General features: G+C 31.1%; 1 protein-coding gene across 2 annotated transcripts in view; it reads right to left on the bottom strand.

Annotated features, from left to right (window-relative positions):
• LOC143341152 (uncharacterized) overlaps nucleotides 1-27,820 on the bottom strand; it is a 231,247-nt gene that overhangs the window by 71,214 nt on the left and 132,213 nt on the right. For both annotated transcript variants that reach the window (XR_013079564.1, XM_076763872.1), the window contains exon 2: nucleotides 21,040-21,166. Coding sequence is in view for 1 of the 2 variants with exons in the window: in XM_076763872.1 (XP_076619987.1) it covers nucleotides 21,040-21,166 (127 nt within the window). In the remaining variant the exon portion in view is untranslated. The remainder of the gene's footprint in view (nucleotides 1-21,039; nucleotides 21,167-27,820) is intronic.

Here is a 27,820-nt window from a genome sequence, read left to right as displayed (position 1 = left end):
TACTTAACATATTTAAAAACTAAATTACCTTAAAATAATGACGCGAAGGAATAATGAACTATAGTGGCTTTAAATAAAAAAATGTAAACAAATTGTAATTTATTATATAAGTTTGCGTTAAATTAAAATAATATTTTTTGTTTTTTTGTTTTGTTTTGTGTTATACATACATTTATATATTTCATAAAAATTAAGTTGCTTATGTAGGATTAAAAAAAAATATTTATTTTTAATAAATTTTCGGAACGTAACTCCCCTTTTTGTTCTAGCTCTGGGACTCATATAACACGGTTTCACACAACATGGCATTTTCTAGGAACCTGTCTATCGTGTTATAGGCGGGTTACCTATAGAACATAACATAAATGATCAAATATGAAAATGTGAGTACTTAAGATCGATAATGACTTAATATTCATTAGTTTCAAGAGATGAAATGCATAAAAAATTTGAAAAATCAAGTCACAAAATGTATATTAACATACATTAATATACTATTAAACAAATATTTGTTTTACTTTCCCAAAAATGGGAGATAAGAATACGAATAAGTAACGTAAAAAGTTATAGACATAAATAAAAATATACAAAAATAAAAAAGGATATGTACATGGCGAGGACAAAATATCGGGACTCCATAATATCTCAAAAAGATTAAATGTACAAAAAAAAATAGAGAAACAGGAGATGTAGAATTAAAAAATGGATATATAGGGGTGATTTCAACGTCAACTGGAAATTTTTAAATTAACTCCTATTTCTGAAATCAGGAATAAATTGAACGAAATATTCTATGTTCAATGATGTGGCTATATTTGGGAGTAAAATTAACTTCTGGAAGCAATAAGGGATTTCTTTTCAAACTGTTAGAACTACTTTTTTGTTTAGTTATGTTTAATTTTTGATTAATATTTTTGCTTAAAATGCTATCGTACAAAATTTTAATTCGAAAATTTATTTAACCACATGATTGAACGTAGAATTTTCTATTCTATTCATCGCTAATGTTAAAAATAAGGATTCCTATTTGAAAATTTCAAATTGACTTTAACATGCCCTTTAAATTTTATCCTTAAGTTAGGGCTACAGTTACTGTGACCCTTTTCCCACCTCGTAATTTTTTATTTTTACGTTTTTTTCACACCTTGTATACTCGAGTTAAACAGTAATAACTATGTACATAGGTGCTTGAAATTATAAGATGCAAATGAAACTGAAAGGTGTAATAGTATACAAATCATAAAATTGCAAAACTTTTAATTACAAGCAATATAATAGTAAATCTCACACAACACTCAGATATTGCAGCCTTTCAATTCACCGCTACTGAATCATAGTGATGCATTATTTCGCATGTTGAATCTACGTAACCACTTTAAGAGCAGCTGCACGAGTAAGAAAAGGCGGTTCAAGTGTGCCCCGCTGGCATTCGCATTAAAATTTCAAATTTCAATTGCAATTCGCGCAGTGGGAAATCGCCCGAATTCGTCTTACTCGCGTTACTGCGAAATTACCGGTACGCATCGTGAAATTTACCAACCAGCGCAAACTACTGTCGACTTGATTCAAACAAAACGTGGCGCTGTATAACACCATTATAAAAATCAAAGAAGGAGACAAAATTTATGATTTTTTTGTAGGAAAAGTATGTCACAATTAGATTTTGTTTTTTTTTTTTAGATAGCAAAAAATTATTAGAAAAACTTATTTCAATCAAAAGATATTTGCTGCTGAAAACAGGCTTCTTGATAAAACAGAATACGTCGATTGGCATAGATACTATGTGGCTATAGTTAGCGCAGCCAAATTGGGCAAATTTTATTCAAGAACTATGAATTTTTAAATTCAATTGTAAACTAAATTTTATTTATATATCATTCGTAAATTCACTCATAAATTAGAATCTATTAACGGGAGTTTTAAACCAACGTCCAGACAAAAACTAATTTACGAATAAATGTAAAATTCGTATTTGTTATTCGTGATTGAACTTCGTCAAACTCTGGTCATCGCCTTAGCAATGAATGACGCGGTGTTGCGTTAAACTGTTGTTATTCATCATGAATGACGCAGGATTGCATCAAACCACTATCATCGGTTATGGATGATGCAACAGTGTATCGCATGAATATTACAATCAGGCAACGACAATGTACGCATATTTAACCACAACTGTTAAGATTTCAGTGTTACTTACATTGAGAATTTGTGCGTTATAAATTCAAGTACAGTAATTCTTCTCACATTGTCTCTTAGTTTGAAAACGAAAGTCAACAACTTGGATAGGAAAGCTTACATTTCATTGAACTTTACGCCACCTTCTTATCTTTGCTGAAAAGCAATAAAACAGACGGATAGAACGAAAGTCGAGGCTGTCGCAAAATTTACAGGTCAGCCAAATACAGAATGATGCTTGGATAAAAACGATGGTTCAACTTTTTGACATTTAATTTATTTTACATGAAAATTTTGTTAACAATTAGTGAGATCTTTTTGATTAAAATCAGGCCAAACACGATATACTTCAAATACCATATTTATTTATCAGGTATACAGGGTGCTCGGCCACCCCTGGGGAAAATTTTCAAAATAAGACGAAAATTAAGAATACCAATTTTTAAAAAATTATTTTTGGTTGCGGAGATCAATTACAATCGTTTTTGGTGAATACACATACCCCCGAAATCCTACCCACTTTCGAGAAAAAAATTCAAGGTGTGAAATTTTTCGGCGAAAACAAAATTTCAAATCGTTTTGGAAAAATTGTTTTTGGTTGCGGCGTCAATTACAATAATTTTTGGTGAATAGACATACCCCCGAAATCCTGCGCATCTTCGAGAAAAAAATTCAATACGGACGGAACTTTAAACGTTAATAACTTCTTAACGAAACCTCCATCAACAAATTGGTATTCTTGATTTTCATCTTATTTTGGCCTCTAGAATCTCCCATTAAAATTTTTCCCAGGGGTGACCGAACACCCTGTATATTACGTAGTGACTAACTTATTTTGTTTTATTATATAAATAATTATAACTAAGTATATATTATAAAAACAAATTCTTAACTACAAAAATATCAGAGAAGGTAAGTTATTCGATAAACATTGTAGATCAACAATTCTACATTCGACGGACAATGTGAGAATAAAAGAAGTCTATATTCGAAGGATGATGTGAGAATATATAAGTCTATATTCGACGGATAATGTGATTTTTCATAATGAGATAAATCGTTCTGAAACTCTGTTTTTTCTATAGTTCCTTAACCCACTGGTTGAAGAATGTATGTTGTATCGAGGCATAAATACATCATTTTTAAATTTTCATTTGGTATTTGTAATAAAACTTTATGAATTTTGCAATTATCTAATAACAAGATTACTTTAGTGTATAGAAACATTATACAATTATTATTCATATGTATAACAACTTACTTTTCTTATATAATCAGGGTAATAATGGAGTAAAACGAGTTACTCGATAAGTATTAAATATGTAAATGTTGTCCAAATTACATCATATTTCATAACGGAAACGAAGGAATAAATAAGTACATTCATAGACGTAGCAATAGAGAACAAAACTAGTTTTCATTACATAAAATATCAAAATGTAAATCGATTACGTATCGACTCTGATGAAAGTGATGTTGGAAAGAGTGACAAATATGAATTGTTTAGGAAAATTGTTATGGAAGATTTCAAATACAGGGTGTCCCACGCAACTAGGAAGAGATATATGTATCTCTAAAACTGCTATAGATATAAAAAAATGTTATCTGACCGTCTACACTAACCGTTTTAGAGACAGTTTTTCCCAGTTGTGTGAGATACTGTATGTGGCGTCGCCTCCCATGCTCGCCACCAGAGGGGTCGCGCTCTCGCAAGCGCTCGACCGACCCCTCAGTTCCTATATATACACTCCTCGAACGACTTCCCAATATCCCGTCGTCTAAGGCAGGGCCTGCTAGAAAGCCTTACTGATGAGTCCACTATAGCAGGCCCGGACGAAACGCGCCCCCTCCTTTCCTTTTCCGTCCGTCCTACAGAATTCACTCGAGCAGCCCCCCCGTCGCAGCGAAGCAGCGTCACATGTATATTGCAAATTACTTCAGATAATTTTGAAGTAAACGAAGAATAAAGGTATTGCATAATTATTCTACAAAAATTTTCAGGTTAATTTCAAACAATTAAAAAAAAAAAAAAGAAACAAGCAAACAAACGAACAAAAAAGATGGATTTTAGAATCGAAATCAACATGTATTATTAGCAAACGTCTGTGACCAAGTCACTAGGATGCAAATTACGAAGCTTTTTTTCTTATCGTCTACAAACTAATTGGTTCATCCACAAGAATTTTCTCACAAATGAGCAATTTTCATCAAGAAATTCATCAGTAACAAACATACAACGCAATACATTATGCAAAATGATTTCAAAGCTTGATCCTTATTGAGAAATGCGGTATGTAGAATAGAAGGAAATTTTAGATTCAAAACAAAAACATCAACCACAAAGATTAGGCCATCTATGTTACAATATTCATATACAATGCTTAATTATTTACATTCGATACAGACTTATTCATACAGATAAATACATATATCGTGAGCTATTTGACTTGAAATACGAGATGTTTAGTATAGTAAATATGCTTGTATTGGTACAGTGACTATGATATGGATTGGATACGATCATGATTTACGATAAGACCACAATTCCTTCGCTATTTTTTAAATGTAGAATTCGTATTTACTTTGATCACTCTTGATGTAATCATTTTACGTCTTCAAAGCATCTTACAGAGAGAGATTAGAAATTAGGTACATCATAAGATGAAATTTTAGAATCAAAAGCAATTCAATTTTTCTGATTCAATCTTTAAGTATCTAAAATAGCAGAAGTGGTAACTTTTACTCTTTCTTTACTCTGTTGATTCTGTTTTTGTAACTTAAATTTTTTTTTAAACATGAGTACGTTTTTCTTAAAACATGTATAATATATTGTATCTTAGCATTTAAAATTAGTGTTATTCGTTGCAACGGAGAAGAAACGTTAAAAGGAAATCAATTTTATCAATTCATAGTACTATACATACACAAAGAGAATAATATACTGTCAACGCTTATGCCATGCCGGATAATATCAACTCACTGAACAACAGAATCACGCGTGGGGTCGCGTCGTTTGAACGGAGCGATGTATAAATATACAATACAATGTTATACAGGGTGTTTCGCATCTTTTCGTACACACTTCAGCAGTGTGTTCTACAAGTAAAAATAAGACCAAAGTGTTATATATGACAAGAATGTGTTATGTTATGACAAAAATATGAAATGTTATGTAAACGCTGTTGAATATACCTATGCTTCCATTACAAAGTGACGTTCGCCTTTGTTGAGACACTTTTGGCATCGACGTACTATTAAATGTATTGTTGGTTGCGATTTTGTGAAATCTCTTCAAATGCGATATTAATTTTTGCAATTAATTCATCTTTTGCACGTATTTCTGTATTGTAAACTTTCTCTTTCAGCGTGCCTCATTAGTAAAAATCTAAAGGTGTAATGTTAGGCAACCTAAGGGGCCAATAAAATGGATCCCCTCGACCAATCCATTGTTGCTGTAGGCTCCCACAAGATTCGTGGGGCCGCGTTATTTAGTAATAGATAAGTCCAATACCTAATTATAAATACTTTAAATTTATTAACAAATATATGTACACGTGTTAACATTTCAATGGTCTTGTGTAACTGTAACTGTTCTGTTCTATGTTCTTGTGTAACTTGAAGTGTCCTATCTTGACTATGCGTATTCTAACTAACTGTTCAAAGTTCTGCCCCGTGATTATATACTTATGCCAAATTAGGCGGAGATTCTATTTAACCAATCAAAACTTTGCCCATCCCATGTGGGCCAGTCCTCCCGACATTCAAAATCCCATCCACTGAGGGTTGTACAGGGGCGGGCATCCGCGGTCCCAAGTAAGTGGGTCCAAAGTACGGTTTCAAAGTAATTATGTAGGGCTTAATGGCTTTAGGGTATGTCAATAAGGTACATTGTCAGATTACCAAATCAAGTAATGTAAGTAATAGTGAACTAAATGACGTGTCCTATAAAATGTTGGAATTCGCAGCAGTTGGAGATAGTGTCTATTAAGCCAATTTTTTACACAACGGTCATAATGTACTGGGCGTTCATCTAATTGTATCTAGCCATTTTGACGGAATGATAAAGATACATCTTTTAACAATGGCAAGAGATCATTTGTTAAAAACGTTAGGAAAGATTCATCCGTAAACCGCTCAGGAAGAAAATAAGGTCCGATTAAGAATTCATCACACATGCCCAACCAAACATTGCATTTGAATTAATGCTGAAACGATCTTTCTCTCACAGCATACGGATTCTCAATTGCCTTTAGGCAAATTAAATACGCCTTCACGTGTAAAGGTAGCCTCGTCAGTTCATAGTTCATATTTTTGTTATAACTTCTTAACAAAGCATTTATGGATTTTTTGTTACATAACATTTTAGTCCTAGTTTTACTTGTAGAACACACTGATGAAGTGTGTAGGGAAAAATACGGAACACCCCGTATATAACATAAATAGTATAACTTTTGATATATCGTATGAATAATTAAACTTGAGATTATAGTGAATAGTAAAGTGATAAGTTAGTAATATGAAAACTAATCACTAAAGTGAGGAAAATCATAAATATCAGGCACGTGGGCAACTAACCAAAGAAGATGACGAAGCAGTTTCCAGCGATCTGATATCTAAAAATAGGAAATGGAAGACCACTTCGTTAATGGTAAAGAAGACTATAATAAGTAAAATTCTAAACAAGGGCGAACCTAGCAATTTTACAATAAATATTAGTAACAAGTTTGAAGTACTGAGCAATAAATGTATAGTGAAAACAAAATAATGATACATATAGTCACTCAAGATAAAAATTGTTTAAGTCGTATCGTTAAAAGTGCTGTCTCGATACAATAACAGGATAAGAAAAGCTGAAGAAAAAGATTCTTCTATAGACTAATACTTAGTAATTGTTCACACAAAAAATGTAAAATTAAACATTAGTCTTTATTGATGCAAAAAAATAATGACTATATCGTACACCAAATCGTCTTCACATTCAAAATTGTACAGTATAGTAATATCGTGTTTCTTCAAACAAATGCTACATAATGTTCTGTTCTACATTTGTTTATCTATTCTTTCGAATTAGTCAAATGACATTGTATCAATTGAAAGCGGTCTTCTGACTAAATAGGAATTCAAATATGAAACTAGAGGAACATGAATATACATATAATTCATCATTTTAATAATAATAAATTATATAAAAATATTGCTAAAATGCTAAATAGAAATGCCTCTACTATACATATATTATACAATAAAACGTTATGAAGAAGAAAACTGTTTAAGAAATAAAATAAAAATTAATCCAAAAAAGACACTGTCGAAGCTAACGAAAGGTAAATATTTAGAAAAATAAAAAAGGATCCAAAATTAAGTGCTCCGGCTATCGCGATTGACTTTGAGAACAATATCTAGAAAAATCTGTAAGTCAGAAACTATCAGACAAAATTTAAAAAAGCATGAATATCATAAAGTATAAGTATCCAGAATAGGTGACAAAGATGAGAGTTCGCTAAACGTTATATCGATAAATATTATAGTTTTTGGAAAAACGTCATCTTTATAGATAAAAGTAAAGTTAAGTTATTTAGAAATGATAGTAATATAAAAATTTGGCAAAAACCGAATTAATAGTGGAAAATATAAAATTTTAATCCAATCATTTAACACAGGCAAGGGAGCGTTATGATGTGGGGCTGCGTTTCATGTACGTTTCATCGAGGAAAATATGTACAAGTAGTATTATCTAAATAACTTGAAAATTCACTTAAAAGATAGTGCACAAAAGTTAGGATTGTTAGATTCCTTCATGTTTTACGGCGACAATACCCACATACGAGCTTAATCGACTGATTTAAATATAATTAAGCATGCCTGGCGTGTGTAAAAATTATAAGTAAATAAACATCAAATAAAGATCAATTAAAAGAAGCAATACGGGTAGCATAGTTTTCTAGAAAAGTTAGCTCGATCTATATCACGACGATAGCAAATAATTATAGATAAAAATGGTTAGTCAACTAAGTACTGAATCAATATTTAAAATTAAATTTGTTTTTCACTATATAAATATACTGAATATTTTTATTTACGATTTTGAATGAGAGGCCGATTTGACGTATGATATAGTTATCATTTTTTTTATTAATAAAGAATAATATTCGCGCTCGAATGTGCTTGGTCGGGATTGAAATTGATGTGGTTGTGATGTGTGGTTTTAAAAACGTTTATTTTAACAATAACAAGTGGATTGTTTACAGGGTGTTCGGCTACTTCTGGGAAAAATTTTAATGGGGGATTCTAGAGGCCAAAATAAGACGAAAATCAAGAATATCAATTTCTTGACTGAGGCTTCATTAAAAAGTTATTAAAAAATTACATTTAAAAATTTCAAATCATTCTGAAAAAATTATTTTTGGTTGCGGGGCTCAATTACAATCATTTTTGGTGAATACGCATATTCCTGCACTCCTACGCACTTCCGAGAAAAAAATTCGAATAAGTGTGAAATTTTTCGACAAATTTAAAAAATTTCAAATCATACTTAAAGATTATATTTACTTATAGCGGTCAATTACAAGCATTTTTAATGAATAGACATACCCCAAAATCCTACGCACTTTCGAGAAAAAAATTCTTTACCGAAAATCTAATTTGAGGCAGAGGAAATGCTTCCTTGAAATTTCATATGAATCTTTAAAATGTCATTAAATGTCATTAAATGTCATTAAATATCATAGCTCCTGAACGGATTGAGGGATTTTAATGTTTCAAAAAGCGAACAACGCGTATTTAGGTGAAGAATATGTGGAAATTGCAAAAATATTCGAAAAGTTGTTCCTTAACTCCGTCAAGTGAGAAAAACCCCATAAAAATGGTCCAATGTTCAAACGGCCATAACTCCTACAATAGTGAATATATTTGAATGAAACTTTTTTCTAAAGCGGAGCTCATAGGTACCTACAAGAAAGTATTAAACAACTTTTTTATGGGGTGTCAAACAAAACGACTAGAAATTAAAAACGTATTTTAAAAAAAAATTGACAGGGGGTAACAAGTGCCCAATTGTTTCGGTGAAAAAAAAATTTCAAATCTTTCTAAAAAAATTATATTCGATCGCGGGGGTCAATGACAATCATTTTTGGTCAACAGACATACCCCCGAAATCCTATGCATATTCGAGAAAAAAATTCAGTACGGGCGGAATGTTAAACGTTAATAACATTTTAACGAAGCCTCCATCAACAAATTAGTATTTTTGATTTTCCTCTTATTTTGGCGCCTAAAATTTCCCATTAAAATTTTTCCCGGGAATGGTCGAACACCCTGTATAATTCATGCATTTACAACAGCTGTGTTTAGGCAAAGTTCAAATACAATTTTTTTGTACCATTTTATTGTTTTTCGCACAGGACTGCAATATGAAGCCATTTGATCGGAGACATCCACATAAGACTTTCCTTCATTATAATGTACAATAATCTCTGGTTTTATTACAATATTCCCTCTTTTTTGCATAACCACAGTTACGTCAGAATGCTTCGTTGATAATAGAAGAACATCACGCTTGTCCTTCCATTTTAATATTGTTAATCCATCATTGCTTTCCTTAGCAATATATTTATGTCGCTGTAATTTTTTTTCAAGTAAATGTTTCGAAATTCCGTGGCGATTTGAATAATTTAAGTAATCTTTGAAAATAAATGACGCGTCCTACAATATACCATGTTTGGAATTCCAAACACCCAGCTTTAGTAAAGCAGTAATTGTCGCATCAATGGCACACGAATAAGTCATTGATCGAAAAGCGATATGTAGTTACAAGAAATTCCAGCAAATAAAAAATGGCTACCACGTCGCGTGGGGCGTATACACCCCACGATTAAATAAACGCAGGAGTAATAATATTAAAATACCCGTAATTTATTGCGTAATAAATTTCTTAAAAATTCTTCATTTTACAATGACAATACCCAATGGCTTGAACGGAAAGTTCAGCGTTGGACGCATACGCCCACGCGGCACGGAACGTATTAGAGGGTTGGAATGCGGCGTAGTAACGAATACGTGGTGTGAGAACTAAAAGTAACATTGATATTCCTTTCCCTCAGTTGATTCTTACATTTCGTACTTCCAACATGCAATTACATTCAGTATTTACTACATATCAAGGTAAGAAGTAGTTTCTAACAGAAATTGCACGTGGATAGAAACGATCTCGATAAAACTCTATCCAACTTTCGAGTATCCATACAGTTAGTTTCTTCCAGTACCGCTTATTTCCCGTCGTTTCGGGAATACCATTTTCCAGGCTCGTTTCCGCGAAAAAGAGAGTGGAAATCATGGTAAAATTCCTCGGTCGCGGAAATTTATCGTATTCCGAAATACCACGAACGACTTGGAAAATCACGCGCGATCGTACGTTCGTATATTGTATCTACACGTGAGTTAGTTATCGTTCCACCGCTTGATTTCACCGGATTTCCAAAATTCACTGAACGCTATTCGAATACTTCTCGTATCGGTCTCCATTCGATGCGAAGCATGACTGCGATTTATTCGAACAAAACCCTTCATTTTCAAGCGATAGCCTTCAAACCCCACACATACTAACAAACTTCTATCTATCCCTGACGCTGAAGGCATCCTCACGCAATTACTGTAATTGAAAATAAACACAGTTAACACTTCAGTAGTCTAGTTAAACATTTGTAACCCAGTTGCTCTGGCAGGTTTTTCACCCCAAAGAGCTCCTAAAGGGAGTACACTAAATTGCATCATTTAACTAAAGCCAATGATCGGAATCCCAATATTTTGAAAATTTTCCACGTCACACTATAGCGACAAATTTTCAGTTTCAACCTGTCACCTTCTCAATCAAGTTGCCTTTTTCCAAATGTCATCATTGTTACGTAGAAAGAATATTTTTTTCTTACTTTTTCGCCTAAATAATTTCACGCTCGAACCTGGCAAGGAAAATGTTCTACAATTATTTCCATTATTCTCCAAGTAATAAAGAGGAAGTTGATACTGACCAACTGGATAGAAACCAACGCCCAAATTCATGACGCAACTCAACCGTTAAAATCTTCTTTATAGAATAAATGGCATTTACTCTACATCTCCACTCACCTTTTGGGAGTATAAAACATTTGGATTTACACCCTGTTGGAAGAAGGAAGTACCAACGCCATCCTTCGTGTGTAATTAGTATACAGTGTACATATTCGTACACTTGGAATATAGAAGTAAAAACAACAATATTTTCTATATTATTAATTATATTCAAACATATGTTACTGTATATCATACATAACACTTATAACAACAAATGAGTAAAAAAATAAAGGCAATAACATCATTTAGTAACTTAATATGAATTGAAATTCACACGACGGTCAGAAATCGCTGGGACAAAAGTATTCATACATTTAATTTTCTAAATTAATATTTTGTAGGATAGCCCTTCTGGCGAATTACTTCTTGTAATCTATTAGGCATTAACAACACTAAACTTTTTACGAAGTCTGGTTCTATATTATTCCATTCTTTTTTTAATATATCTTTTAAGTGTTCTTTACTTGTTATATCATGTTTTCGTACATATTTTTCAAGTTTCGCCCATACGTGATCGATGGGATTTAAATCAGGCGATTGTGGGAGAGTTGTTAACATGTGAGGAGTATTATATAACAACCACTGATGCACTATATACGCTGTATGTTTCGGGTCACAGTCTTGCTGAAAGTAAAATGTTCTGCCAATACCTAATTTAGCTGCACTTTCTTCTAAATTTTCTTTTAAAATGTTTAAATATAAATATTTATCCATTATCCTATCTATTATCACTAATTTACCGACCCCAGAAGTAGCAATACATCCCCACACCATCACACTTCCACCTTCGTGTTTCGTCGTCAGTTGCATATTTTTGGGATCCAATTCCGTATTAGTTCTCCGCCACACTTTTTTATTACCATCCGACTCAAAAATATTAAATTTTGACTCGTCGGAAAATATTATATTCTTCCAGAAGTCGGCACTAGCGTTTATATATTCTTTTGCAAATTCTAATCTCTTTTTTTTATTTACTTTACTAATAAGGGGTTTCCTCTTCGCAACTCTGCTGTTGTATCCTGTCCGATGCAGCACTCTTCGTACTGTTTTCGGATGTACTTCCTTGTGCATATATTGCTGAAGGTTTGATACAATTTCCGATGCACTGGTATTCGGATTTTGTTTAATAATTCGAACAATTTTACGCTCTTCTCTAGTATTTAGTTTTCGGAGTCTTCCAGTTCTTTCTTTATTCCGTAATGTTCCGTCTTTTTTATATTTATTTATTATACTTTGTACGGTGGATCGACTTCTTTTTAATATTTCTGATATATTTCTATATGATTTTCCTTCTCGGTATAACCGAATAACAAGTTTTCTTTCTTCTAACATTGTTTCACTACCTTTTCTCCCCATATTGCAAATATCTGATATTAACGTTTACTCGTCACGACTAGTACTAACCCAAACCAACGTGAAATCTACTAATGTAATATTTACATTAATCGGAATGTCCTGATTTCATCGTAACTATCGTATTTATCAACATAAATGATAATGTATGAGTACTTTTGTCCCAGCGATTTCTAACCGTCATGTGAATTTCAATTGCTTTGTTATTGCCTTTATTTTTTTACTCATTTATTGTTATAAGTGTTATGTATGATATACAGTACCATATGTTTGAATATAATTAATAATATAGAAAATATTGTTGTTTTTACTTCTATATTCCAAGTGTACGAATACTTTAGTCCCCCCACTGTACATACCGTGGCAGGTTATAACAACCCGTATGAGTTAGTCATATACTTACCGTTGTATATGTAGACAACATATAAATACAGAACAGTTTCAATCATTATACATTGTGTCTAATACCAACCATTCGCATATCCAAAAATAAAGAAATAACCAACACACCCTTTCAGGATTAGAACAGTACCGTTACCTGTAAGATTCCCATTGAGTCACGTTCATCAAAGAGTTGATTCTATTTAGTGAGATCGCGCTCAAGTTCCTTTTTGAATGATAAATTAACCTTATAGAATCCGGGAATTTTGCATAAATTCTATTACAGTTTTGCATGGAATGTATTTCTGAATATGCCTATGATAATATCTAACAGAAAAGTCTTGCACGTGTTTGTACAAAAAAAAGACAATTGTGTTTTAAGAATAAATGATGTATTCTCGCGGTCGCGGTTTTGTCCACCATAAAATCTGTAGACAGAATGACTTGACTAAATGATTACTGTATATTTTAATGTGTTTTCTCAAAATTGATACCACTAATGGTATATTATTAATATATTATTAATGTTTCTAATAATACTGCAACGTTATTAGTTATCACGGCATACTTTTTCAGTCACTAATTAAAAATTTGTTTTGAAACGTTCGTAGAAATTTTATTAGTAATATTATGATGTAAATTGTAAAATTCCTTTAATTAAAAGATTCTGAGCTAATTAAATTATTTACATTATGCAATAAGCTTAAGAAGTAAAAGGAACAGTTATACTAGTTCTATTTTTTATATATTTTTGATATATACTACTGTTATTGTTACTAGGTAAGCAAAAATTAAAACTATATCTATATACATGTATAAACACACCTTTTACATATTCCTTATAATTTCATAAAATTACAATCAAAACAAATGAATTTTTAATATAATTTGTGTTTGATTAAGCAATATCTTTGAATTTTTTATTCAGTAATGTCAATATGGTAATACAATAGTATATCCAAAACTTTACTATTTTATGAACGAAAATATTTATTTATCAATGTACGGTTAATTCGATATTTAATCTGACATCAAATTCGTAACTGGCAATTTCAAGAACCCTAATGTACTAATTTTCACACAAATAAAATTACGCTTTCATGTTTTGTCCGCATTTCAGATGTTTTTGCACACTGTGCCTAATTCGCGTACTTAAAGTTGGCTAGCTTTACTGTGACCCCCTTATTAACCTTAATGTCCAAATATGATCTTTATTAATATTAATATCCCAATATGACCCATGTCACTGAAAAGTTAGTGCCCTCTAGTTTAAACTGTAAGTCATGATCCTTCTAATTATAAGAGCCATACAAAATTTCAAGAAACATAAGATATATTTTTCTTTCATTGTAAAATATCAAAATATTGTATCTGTATATAAAAATTATACTTGTATAGTAATTACTATTATAAATTAAATTATTTTTGCGATTACGACTTTACTAAAATTGTCATTTGCATTGTTTACAATATCAAATTCATAGTATCTATAAATTTTACAAAACCAGCAGTCGTTAGTAATGTTATTTTATAAACAGGAGTCTCCAGTTTAATTTACGTAAATACAAGTGACATACGTTTTTCTCTGAAGAGAAAGAAGTCGTACATTGGAATTTTCTGTCTAGTACCAGGATGTCTAAGAAAATATTGTGTATTAAAATCACTTTGTTTCCTGGTCACGTTTAATCCTAAAATGTCAAACTGGGATCGGGTGGACTATAAAATATTTTTTTATGTTTATTTCACCTACTTCAATGTTATAAACATCCAAGATGAAATTCTGCATTGTAACAGAGAATGTTTTATATCCAAGGTATCATTTCAGAAGCTGGTAATGAGATGCGGGAAAATTTTGTTTGGTCTTGTGTAGAGGACATTTATGTCACACCTTGTTGAAGGCTTTTTCAATATCGAGAAAAAGTGCAGCGTAGTATTGCTGTTGCTGAAAGATCAGAGTGATTTTGTTCAGTAATCTGTGGAAATGTTCTATGGTAGTGTACTTGTTTCTAAAACTTAACTAGTGGAATGAAATTAAGTTTTATCTTTTAAAATTATACTTTCCAGTAGTATTCAAAGTGCTTGGCCATCCCTGGGAAAAATTTTAATGGGAGATTCTAGAGGCCAAAATAAGACAAAAATCAAGAATACTAATTTGTTGATAGAGGCTTCGTTAAAAAGTTATTCACGTTTAAAGTTCCACCCGGACTGAATTTTTTTCCAGAAAGTTGGTAGGATTTCGGGGGTAGGTCTATTCACCAAAAATTATTGTAATTGACCTCCGCAAATGAAAATAATTTTTCTAGAATTATTAAAAATCTTTTCTTTTTCGCCGAGAGTTATCTACCCACTGTCAATTTTTCTTAAAAATTCGTTTTTTAATTTTTAGTAATTTTGTTTGGCGCTCTACTAAAAAGTTAAATAATACTTTTTTGTAGGTATCCATGAGCTCTACTTCAGAAACAAATTTCATGAAAATATATTCACTATTGTAGGAGTTATAGACGTTTGGAAATTGGACCATTTTTATGGGGGGTTTCTCACTTTACGGTGCCAAGGAACAACTTTTTCAATATTGTTAGAATTTCTACATATTCTCCACTAAAATACGCGATGTTTGTATTTTGAAAAATTAAAATCCTCCAATCCGTTCAGGAGTTATGATATTTTAAAGATTTGCATGCTGAGAATCATTTCTGGCCTCACATTAGATTTTCGGTAAAGAATTTTTTTCTCGAAAATGCGTAGGATTTTGACCCCTGTAACTAAATATAATCTTTAAGTATGATTTGAAATTTTTTAAATTTGTCGAAAAATTTTACACCTATTCGAATTTTTTTCTCGGAAATGGATAGGACTTCAGGAATATGCGTATTCACCAAAAATGATTGTAATTGACCCCCGTAACCAAAAATAATTTTTACAAAATGATTTGAAATTTTTTAATTTAATTGTTTAATAACTTTTTAATGAAGCCTTAGTCAAGAAATTGATATTCTTGATTTTCATCTTATTTTGGCCTCTAGAATCTCCCATTAAAATTTTTCCTAAAGGTGACCAAACACCCTGTATAGTATAGTATTAGGACTCATAAGATTACAGTAAGCATGTTTACTGCTTTAACAGGGAGTTTTTTAAGATCTTTCCATTAATCAGATCAATGCCAAGGGTTTTCTTGTTTTGGATTTTAACGAGTTGTATAACTTTCTTTTGTGTGGTTCCTGTGTTGTTTCAGACGTGATTGGTTTCTGTCATAATGTACGAAGCTCTGTTTGGAATAACTGCAGCAATGTTCCTCAGGAGACAGAAATTAAAAATTATGACCTAATTCTGTATTATAAATATTAATAAAAAATATTAATAAAGTGTCAACATAAAGTAAAAATTCACCTCCTGCTACGATTTCGTTGATCGATTAAATTATCAGTCCAATTAAACTTTCTCAAATTTATGATTTTTATTTCACTTTATTAACTGACCGCATTTGGATGCTTCGTTCCAAAATAAACAGCTCGTATTCCCTGAATGGATCTGCGTTTGGTTTTTTTGAAAACAACTTGGAGAAATTGTATAAATAAACCAAAAAGCACCTCTGCAAACGGATAAATAGTTATTATAGCAAAATTAAACATCCATCGATTGATTTTAAAAAGTATTTCCGAGCGTTCTTTTGTTATTGACGTTTTGCTAGAGTAATTGAAATAGCTCGCAAGTCATTGAATCTTTTTTAAAGTAAGTAGCTTTGTAAAAGATGATAACATTTTTTCAAGTGATATTTGTAACAATTTGTCTCGCCATGTTAATAATTTCATTCTCAACACAAATATATGTATGTATATCCAATTTTACATCAATTTAATGTTTAAATAAATGATTCATTCTCATTCCTGATCGTAAAATTATTGGCGAATAAATTCCAAACATTAACGTTTCAACCATTTTGTTTGGGTTCTCTTATAAAAACAATATCGATAATTAATCTAAAAGTACAATGCGATATAACATAAAGAAAAATGTACAAACAAGTAAGCATGTTTATATGTGTTTGATTGAAAAAGTAAAAATATGACTTATGAGTTAACAGTATACTCATATAATAAATTATAGAAAGTTATTAATCATAAGTGCTAATGTTATGTTAAACATATTTTATTACATTCATCTGTATACTATATTGTTTTTTTAAATTAAATTTCTGTACTGTTTCTGAAGAGGATCAAAACAAAATAGTTAAAACGTTGACCCTCTATAACTCAAATTATGTTTGGTTTCTGAAAAATATTATACGATATAACTATTGATAAACACTTATAATGAGATATAAACTGAAAAGTAAATTTTAATGAACGCAAATTTTTATCTATATCTACCCTGGTATGAGATATTGTAAAATATTTGTTGTATAATGATTGTTCGTATGTACTGCTTAAAACTTACAATAAATACATATGTATTGACAATAAGATTAGATCAGACTTCAAAAACATAGATAATGGAAATGTAAAATCAAAGTCACGTTAGATCATGGGTTAACTTTAACCCTTAGAGCTCTATGGACGCATATATGCGTTTGGCGAAAGTCATCCGTGTAGCCTAAGGCCGCATTTATGTGTTTTCTCTAAATCATCCGCCTGGACTAAGGGCGCATATATGCGTTTGTTGATTTTTTCAATCAATATGCAGTTATTTTCGTGTAAAATTAATACAGGGGCACTCGTTAGTAATTTGCCTTCCTTAAGTAGCGGTTGGGCAATATTAGGGTCATAAAAATCCCCGGGAATTTCCGAAATGGAAATCCCATTTTACGTCCCACTCTCCCAAAAAAATTATTAATTCCTGTTGTAAATATCAAATTAAGTTTTTTAGTTGATTGTAATATTTAATGTTTTAAATTGTTAATGTTTATAATACATAATTTTAATGCTCGAAAATAAGTCTTTAATTATTTAACCTTCTGCAAAAGAATCACTATAATTTATTACTGTTTGCGCCTTGAATTGTCACTTCAGTGTGGCAAAAAAGAATTCCGCCCCCAGCGATGGTCAGCGATAGCCGCGATAGTCCCTACGAACCGTTTCGGCCAGGAATATTCAGAGCTCAAAGGGTTAATTGCTTGGGATAATTTTCAAATTTCCAATTAGAATAATCGATGTCAATAGTTTATCATCATAGTTTTGAATAATCAATTAAATATAACCATCTAGAAGACTAATTAAAACCCTAAAGAAATCTCGAATACACCGTTCCTTAAACTTACTACAAATTAGCAAGTGGGCTTATTCGAATTCTCTTTCAACCTTTCAACTCGTTTACCAAGTTCCTCGATCAAGAAAACGAACGAATAGTCAATAAAACTAGAGCGGTACGCGTTTCAAAAAAATTTACTTCCCATTAAAGTTTCGTCGATTGATCTAATTATCAGTACAATCGACTCGGAAAACCGGGCAGTTTTGAAACCATCGAAACTCTAATGACACTGAGTAAGCAAGAACGTTCGAGCTCTCTATTGAAATTCAACATCAGCTCGATCAAAAACTCTCCCAAACTTTCCATTTTACAGTGGAAAACTTACGTTTCTGCAAGGCGGATAAAAAAAACAGAATCCTTTGAGAAAAGAACGGTACATATTAATCACATTAATTATTTAAGTAAAATGCTGAACATTATATGTCATAATTTGAAGGAAAACTAAATTCTTAAAAAAAAAAAAGTGTTATATTTTGTTTGTCCTGAACTTAATAATTAACGAGTAGGAAATAAACGGAAATATTTGTCATTACTGAAATTCTTACGAATTTTGATATAAAAAGATGAGAATATTGACTTTATAAAATTGAAAAGGATCTTGAAACTTTGGAAAAAGAAACAAATTAAAATACGAGGAAACAATTAAAGCAACATGTATCCATATAGAAATCATACGACGTTTTTATATGTACGTCGTCATAAAATTTGATTATGTTAAATTATTAATTTTATCATTGACAATAAAAAGTTTAATTGTTTATTAATATCTATTTTCCTATGACATTATTTTCTCTTTTCGTGCAATTTCATTGTTCTTTTTTTAATGAAATCATGTTTGTTTGTTTATTGTTTGGGTTTTTTTTTTTTTTTTTTTTTTTTTATAAATCAATTTCTTTACACTAGTTTGCACATAAAAGGTCTATTCGGACTATCGGTCCGCTCTTGTCTAGATCAAATTCCACTCTCGATTCGCTCAAATTCCGCTCCCGTTTCGATTACATTGATCATATTGCTCCGTATTCACTACGATCACATTCACTTCGGTTTATGTAAAATTGTTGAACCTGCGTACTATTTAGTCATAAATTGCTCTCACCGTGATTACGCGTTCGCTCCTGTTTTAAAGAAAATTAAAAACTGTTGGTTTTTCTCTTCGAAAAGAGAAAGTTTTCTTTATGTGACAAAAACCATCGACGCGTATGTTTCGAAATACAAGTCAAGAGGGTGCAGCTGTGTCCCTTCCTTGGCTTGTTCAGACAAAGTATAGGACCGATTGGGTCTGAGGGTACGGGACGAATTTTTCGTCACTGACCTATTCATTCTGTACGTTCCTTTGAAAGCGTGAAGACGTGCCTTCCACGTGTTTAGTAAAAGCTAAGTAAAAGTTATATAAAGTAAATTGTTTTTTTATTCCACCACCTATTTCCAATAAAAACAAATTCATTTGAAGCGTAAAAATGAATGCTTTTATATTTTTATAACATTTCAATTTTTAATTACGATTACATCTAATGCAGGTTTTAAAATGAAGAATTTTGAAGGAATTAATAATGAATTAATAATGTATTATACATTTTTAAAATCGAAATCACCTAAAATTGCATTTTTATGAAATTGCTCTAAAATCATTGTCATTACAACAATTTTGAAACCATTTAAACATCTTTCCCTTGAGATAATAACAATTTTGAATAATATTTATGACAACATACTCCTATTCGGTTGAAATACAAAACAAAGCCTGTAACTCGAAAGTAAAGTCGCATAGGACCCATGTTTAAATACATTTTATTTATTATTTTAATGTGCTGAATTCGCTTTTGAAGCTACATATATTCAAGTACTAATAAGATGTTGTACACCTTAAACGAATTTTTGAACTATCATATGTAAATAGTACTGCAGTAATTCATTCGAGTAGACGACTCTCTAATTATTTTCAGCAGCATATTTATTCGACAAATAAACTGTTAAAACATCGAAACAACTTCAGTAAAGCAAATAATGAGACAGATATTTTCCTTTGTCCTTGGTTAAAAGAATTGAGCACGAAACTTTGACAACTCCCCATTAGTATTCGTTTTAAAGCATAAAAATATAAAAAAAAGATCATCTCGTTAGAAATAGTTGCTACTATGTACCCACAGTAAATGGTCAAATTATTATTTACAAACGTTAAAAGTACATTTAAAAATTGATAGAACAGATATTTTTAATGAAGTTATAATTACTTTGTCAAGGCAAAACACTAAATTTTCTCCATTAAACATGTACACGAGAGCTTCTAAAACATAAAATCGCTAATGAAACTATTACTAAAGAAAAAACTAATTTTATTGAGGAATTGAAGACATTAGGCAATTAACGTCAAGCAATGTCTTCAAAATGTGCCAAAAAGGACTCAAACTGTATGTGATTTACGTTGAGGAAGGTTCTTATAAATAATAGGACATGTTTTTAAAAATATTTGATTTTTGATTTTACTCAAATAAATGTTATTTAACAGATAAGGTTTTTTTTAATTATAAATAATACCTATTTTATCTAAAAATGCATTAGATAGTTCATATATTGGCTCTTTTAATAATGTAAGATAGCTTCAAATTGATCAAAATGTGCTCTTTAGTATGTATAACTAATCATTTGGCCACCCACTCTAGAAATTCTCTCAATACTATAATCGAGGTGTGCACCTTGAAATAACAGATGAAATATATTCATCCCAATTGCCATCGATGAAGCTGAACGGTCCGATAAATATATGAATTAGGGAAAACTTACGAGCACATTTTTAGTAGTTCCTCCTTTTTCATTGGTAAATTGAATTCATCGTTGGTTCTTTCGAAGGGCCTACTACACTCCATTAATCTCTCGTGTCCACAATATTGGCTCCGACAACTGCCAAGCACTGAAAAAGAAAACATAATATTTATTGTTGAGCCAGTAGAACAGCAACGAATTGATTGAATGAAATAGTGTTTCTGTAATTGGTGGATTGATAGAATTTGTAATCTATATGCAATAGTGTGGTATATTCGCAGAGGTGTGTTATATGTCTAACTTAAACCAACTATTTATTTCCATTATAACATATAATCTCACAATAAAGCTTCACACGTGGCGTTCACCGGTCGTGGCACCACGACGCCGATACGGCATAAATAGTATTTTCCAAAATTGCAGATGCAATTTTTAGAGACGTAAAAGAACATTTTTAATATAGAAAAATATGAATTATAGAAACATTTCTTTTTATTAAAATACTGATCGTCGGATTATGACAACAACAGGAACATGTTTTTCTTGGATCGTCTTCAAAACAGTTTCATTTATTTTCTTTAATAAATACTCACATTTTTTAATTTTATATATTATTTACGTAATTATGTACAAATTGTATATCACTTATTTACAAGTGTCAGAGTTTTTTAAGTATTTAATTCGATCAAACACTTTCTACAAACAATTAGTTATATTCAACGAATGGAAAGTGCAATCAATTGAAATCAATAAAAGCAACTTAATTGTGAATTAATTAAATTCAACTTGACGAAAATTCTTTACCTAAAATATCGTGATAAAAAAGTATCGTGTCTTTTATAATTGGGCTGCTATGAGCCAGAACCTTAACGCATAAGAATGACAAGAGAGAGAGAGAGAGAGAAGAACTGCCAAAGGAATATGGTTTTAGTTTGTTAGTCAGGTACACGAATTAACTCAATGCTTAATCGGGGAGTCGTTAGGATTATTGATAGCGAGAACGAACTTGATGCGATATTAGGAAGTTTCTAGGATGGAATCACGTGTGTACGAACCTGATACGAAATCAGGGAACCGCAGGAAGGTGAAACGTAGACGAACCCGATACAAAATCGGAGAGCTATTAAAATAAGAGGAAGAGCTGCTAGAAGGTTGTAACACGCGTAGACGAATTCGTTACAAAATGAAAAATTCATGGACAAACTTGATGCAAAATCACGACACTGTAGAATGCAGACAAACCTAATATGAAATTAAGGAACCACAGGATCGTTCGTACATGAATCCCAAGCGAAATCGAGGAGCCACTAGGCTACAAAAATTCGTATTTGGATATTTATAGACGTGTGAACGAACGTGATGCAACATTAGAGAACCCCAGGAGACTGTTAGTTGGCCTCGTAACGTTAAATTAATAATTGGATACAACTCGAGCGGTAAGTATCCGATTATGATATGCGAGATTTTCTAAATTAGACAATGAGTTATTAAGTGATTTATTCGCTTATTAAATGATTAGAATTTTATATTGTTTATTCAAGCTTTCGTATACAAGATTACAATGTACTTTGTCACGAACAGTAATAAAAATTGTCGTAATAGAATTTATGCCAAATTCGCAGATTCTATAAGGTCACTTTATAATTGAAAAGAGAACTTGAGCCTGATCTTACTAAATACAACCAATTTTTTGATAAACGTAACGCAACGTAGAGCCTATGGGTGACGGTACTGTTCTAAACCGGAAAGGGTAAATATCTGACGATTTATACAGGGTGTTCGGCCACCCCTGGAAAAAATTTTAATGGGAGATTCTGGAGGCCAAAATAAGACGAAAATCAAGAATACCAATTTATTGATGGAGGCTTCGTTAAAAAGTTACTAACGTTTAAAATTTCGCCCTTACTGAATTTTTGTTCTGAAAGTGCGTAGAATTTCGGGGTATGTTTATTCACCAAAAATGCTTATAATTGACCCCTGTAACTAAATAGAATTTTTTTAGTATGATTTGAAATTTTTTAATTTCATCTAACAGTACCTACTCTAATTTTTTTCTCGAAAGTAGGTAAGATTTCAGGAGTATGTCTATTCACCAAAAATGATTGTAATTGACCCCCGCAACCGAAAATAATTTTTTCAGAACGATTTGCGAATTTAATTTTTGAATAACTTTTTAACGAAGCGTAAATCAAGAAATTGATATTCTTGATTGCCATCTTATTTTTACCTCTAGAATCTCCCATTAAAATGTGGGGATAGAAAACAATCTCCATTGAAAGAGATTTTGATGGTTAAGTTACATGATCAATCTGGGTGTTGGTTTCTATGCAGCTAATCAGTATCAACTTTTCCATATTACTTGGAAGATAATGAATGGCGTTCTAGAACGTTTACTTTACCAGATTCGAGCTTCAAACTATTTAGGAGGAAAAGTAACGAGAAAATGTTCTTTCTATGTAGCAAGGCAAGAAGAAGAAAGTGGTAAAGGAAGAAGTTAAACCGTTTAATAATTTTTAACTCATTATAATATTTGTTTGGTAATAGAACGATGAATCTGCAGAATGTAACTGTTTCTTTTAAAATGGAATTATGTTTCTATTTACATAAATCAATTTTCCATATTGTTTAGCATTTAAGAAGTATGAAAGTAAGACAGTCGAAAATTAAAAACTTTTCGAGACACTTCAATTGTTCTTAAATAAACGGTATATAAAAGTAAAAAAAAAGTTGAAACAGTTAGTAAAATACTAATATCTCATAATACATTTTTATAATTTTTCGATTATGTGTTTCGTTTGTTTAAGAAAATTCTCTATACATCGATCATAAGATACTCACGCATTTTGCTAAGTCGTTTCATTATATTATTTATTTGGAATACCTCATATATTGTTCGAATAACGTATAAAATCGTTTCACAAAAAAAACACATGGTTTAAATTGAGAAAGAAAAATGTACAATTGCATTTTGCAAGTACATTTCAAGTTCTTCTTGTATTATTAATCATAAGAAAGATATGACCTAATCATATTGCGTGACTCGGTCTATATAATCCCGTTTCGTTTCAGAATATGATGGAACAAGTCTCTGTTTTAAATATGTCCCGACTTGTTTATCATTCATGGGGCGGGCACGACAAATGAAAAATCGTGACACATTTATTCGCCATATTAACCTATACTTAACCCTCTCGTAACTGGAGGTGACTATATAGCCACCAGCTGCAAAATGCTAACAGTACTGGGAACGTTTATAGTGGTATGAGAAAAATATTTCACTAGACAAGCTTTTCTGTTTATCGTATCCTAAAGAAACGTTTTCCTTGCAACGCAGCAGCTTTTCTTTTGCAACATTTAAATGCATTTAATGAGATCGTGTTTAAAAATTTAATAATTATGCCATGCCACGCGTACAAAATTCATTAGTTAAAATGAGATTTAATTCAGCGAGTTTACGTAGTTTGTTACGTAGTTTATTGTATTATAACTTTTTAATCATTATTTTTGTGAGTAATTGTAGCACTTTTAAATATTCACTCTAGTAATAAGCTCTTTGCTTTTCGTTGTCTTCTCATTTATAAGTTAATGATAATAATATTGATCGAAACATGACATTATATTTTAGACATAATAATATACAAATATACAATAAATCTCGATAATAAATAATATATAGATAACAAACCAGTTTAAATTTTCCATGAAAGAAACAAACGAACAAAGATAAGGCAAAAGGGAAAAGTTGAAAACACTGTGCAAACAAACAATCTTCTGACGCTTTCAATTTGATCTTAAGGAAAGTATTTCTAGCTAATCTTTTCTGTAATCGTTTCCTTTGATAGATATCATTATTCTTCGAGAGGCGAGACCGCAATAGGAAAGTCAATCTTCACCTCGTTCTCATCGCAAGTCGATCGCATTGTCTTCTACTGAACTTGTTACGTACCGAGATTGTGGACAATCGAAGAATTAATTTTTTTTCATAATTAATAATAAAAATAATGAATTAATTATTCCGTGACGGAACAAAATAAACTTAGATTATTAGTTAATATTTTTAAATTACCAGATATTTATTTAATAATTGTTTAACTTATCTTACGAAAGTTGAAACTAATTCAACGTATAAAATTTAAACAAAAGAACGATATGTTGTGTATTGAGATAACATGAAAACATTTTCTGAAATAAGAAAAAATCAAATAAATAGGCATAAAGAAATATCAAAACTAAATACCAGTGTACTCATTTCTAATCTTTACGAATTATAGAATGAATATTGTCGTATTATACTTTCGAAAATACATACTTTATTTTTTCCTGAAGTATTTGCAAACATTTGTAATATATACGAGAGTCAAACGTTATTTATTCAAGAGGTTCTACAACACTGGAGCAAGATTCTTATTAACCCTTAAATGGATTATTCGGACTGCTGCGGCGGTCCCAATAATTGTTTAATATATGTTAAAGTATTTATTTGAAAATTTATGTAATCCTCCATTAGTTCATTATTTTTTAAATGCTTTAAAGGAAAGTTGATTTTCATTTACCAATTTGGTAAAAATCAACATTAAATAAAATAATTCAGTTGAGATTCAGACCCCACTTATGGGTTAGAGTCTAAAATCCTCAATAACATTTCAAATTATCGTATGAAAAGTGATGAAATCGTAATACATATAAAATTTAGTTGTAATAAACCATTTGTTAAATATCCGCGATTGAGTTTCCTCGTTTGGATTTTGTAACGATTGCACGTAGTAGGCCAACTACTAACTCGAAGGACTACTCTGTTAAGGGATTAATCTATGCGATTGTATTTTTACAAGCATTATTCAAAACTCAATAATATACATGGTGTTCAGCCACCCCTGGGAAAAATTTTAATGGGAGATTCTAGAGGCCAAAATGAGACGAAAATCAAGAATACCAATTTGTTGATGGAGGTTTCGTTAAAAAGTTATTAACAATTAAATTCAAAAATTTCAAATCATTCTGGAAAAATTATTTTCGATTGCGGGGGTCAATTATAATCATTTTTGGTCATTACACATACCCTCGAAATCCTACGCATTTTCGAGACAAAAATTCCTTACCGAAAATCTAATTAGGTGCCTAAATTTTTCGGCGAAAAAAAAAATTTCAAATCATTCTGGAAAAATTATTTTCGGTTGCGGGGATCAATTACAATCATTTTTGGTCTTTAGTCATATCCTTGAAATCCTGCGCAATTTCGAGAAAAAAATTCAGTACGAGTGGAACTTTAAACGTTAACAACTTTTTAACGAAGACTCCATCAACAAATTGGTATTCTTGATTTTCGTCTTATTTTGGCCTCTGGAATCCTCCATTAAAATTTTTCCCAGAGCTGGCTGAACACCCTGTATAAATAATTTATATATAACAAATATATATAGTGTGGAACCATTGTCGTGAATAACGAGTTACGTGAAACTTTATATATTAAACAGAAAAACAATCTATGATATAGTGTCCTAGAGCCTTCTCGGGTTTTTGATAAATACAAGTATATGTATAGTGCCGTAACGTTCCGGTTGACTGATAGCCATGCGTTGTCGTTCAAAGCTACCCGATGTTAACAATCTATTGTCTCGTTAATGTTCTTAATTCGTAGCTGTTTGCGAAGTTTATTTCTTTATTTACAACAACTATCGATAAGAAAATAGTTTTACTTAGAGGAATTGAAATATGAAATAAAAACTAAAATTACTTATGTTATGAAAAATATAGTGAAGTATTAGAGTATAAAACATATAAGCGTAATTCATACGTAGTGTACATAATAACTAACTTCATATATGTATAAATTACTCTAAAGATGAAAAGCACATACTCCGTGAAGGTACCAAACATTTATTATTTACAATGATTTTTCATGGAACACATTCCAGGATTTGTATTCTCATTAACGTGTTAATGTTCTTCTTTATGTGCAAAGAACACGTAGTCAGAAATTACAAAATAACGATTTATGCAAATAAATGGATGGTTGAAAATATTGAACAGGAATAACAAATGACTTGTTATAACTACATGTAATGTCATTGAAATGCATACTGAAAACCGTATACCTAAATAACTTTGATTAAAATATTGGTGAATACATCGTTGTAATTAATACAACGTTTATATGCTTACATAAATTAATTATGTATTAATTTATATTTTAATAGAAATTAGCTTTTCCCCGTGACTTCGCTCACATAAATATCGATTTAAAAATGACTGTTAAAATTACTCTACATTGCAAATAACAAAAAAAATAGAAAAATAGCCTATTTTTTAAGTTGAAGTGATGTCTGTATCTATATACAATTTTACTGAAATATGTTAAACCATTTTCGAGTTACGACGAAACAAATATTCAGACACATAAAAGTTCCAAGAATGGCTAATTCGACGTCAAAATTATTTGAAAATTGTACAATTACAAACAAAGTCGTAATTTTATTTATAAAAATAGTTAAATAGTTAAATCGCTTCACACTGTACGAGTTAAAAAATATTGCTTCAATGAAAAAAGTATTTAAGCACTATCCGAATACAATGTTTTTCGTTTTAATGGCGGAGCACATATATATGTATAAGGCTCTGCTACTTTGCCTATGTTTTCATATGACGTGATGGTAAACGAACAGACAGGTTCACTAATAATTGAGTTATACTGTTCCCTAATATATACTGAATAGAATGAAGAAAGTTAATCAAAATTGATTCAGTAGATTTTGCGTTAATCCGGAACGAACAGACAAAGAGACAGACAAAAATTCTAAAAATA

Source organism: Colletes latitarsis, chromosome 4 (genome assembly GCF_051014445.1).
Source record: "Colletes latitarsis isolate SP2378_abdomen chromosome 4, iyColLati1, whole genome shotgun sequence".
In the NCBI taxonomy this organism is placed as follows: domain Eukaryota; kingdom Metazoa; phylum Arthropoda; class Insecta; order Hymenoptera; family Colletidae; genus Colletes; species Colletes latitarsis.
Note: the sequence above shows the minus strand (reverse complement) of the source record. Positions and strands in the feature narration are given on the sequence as shown.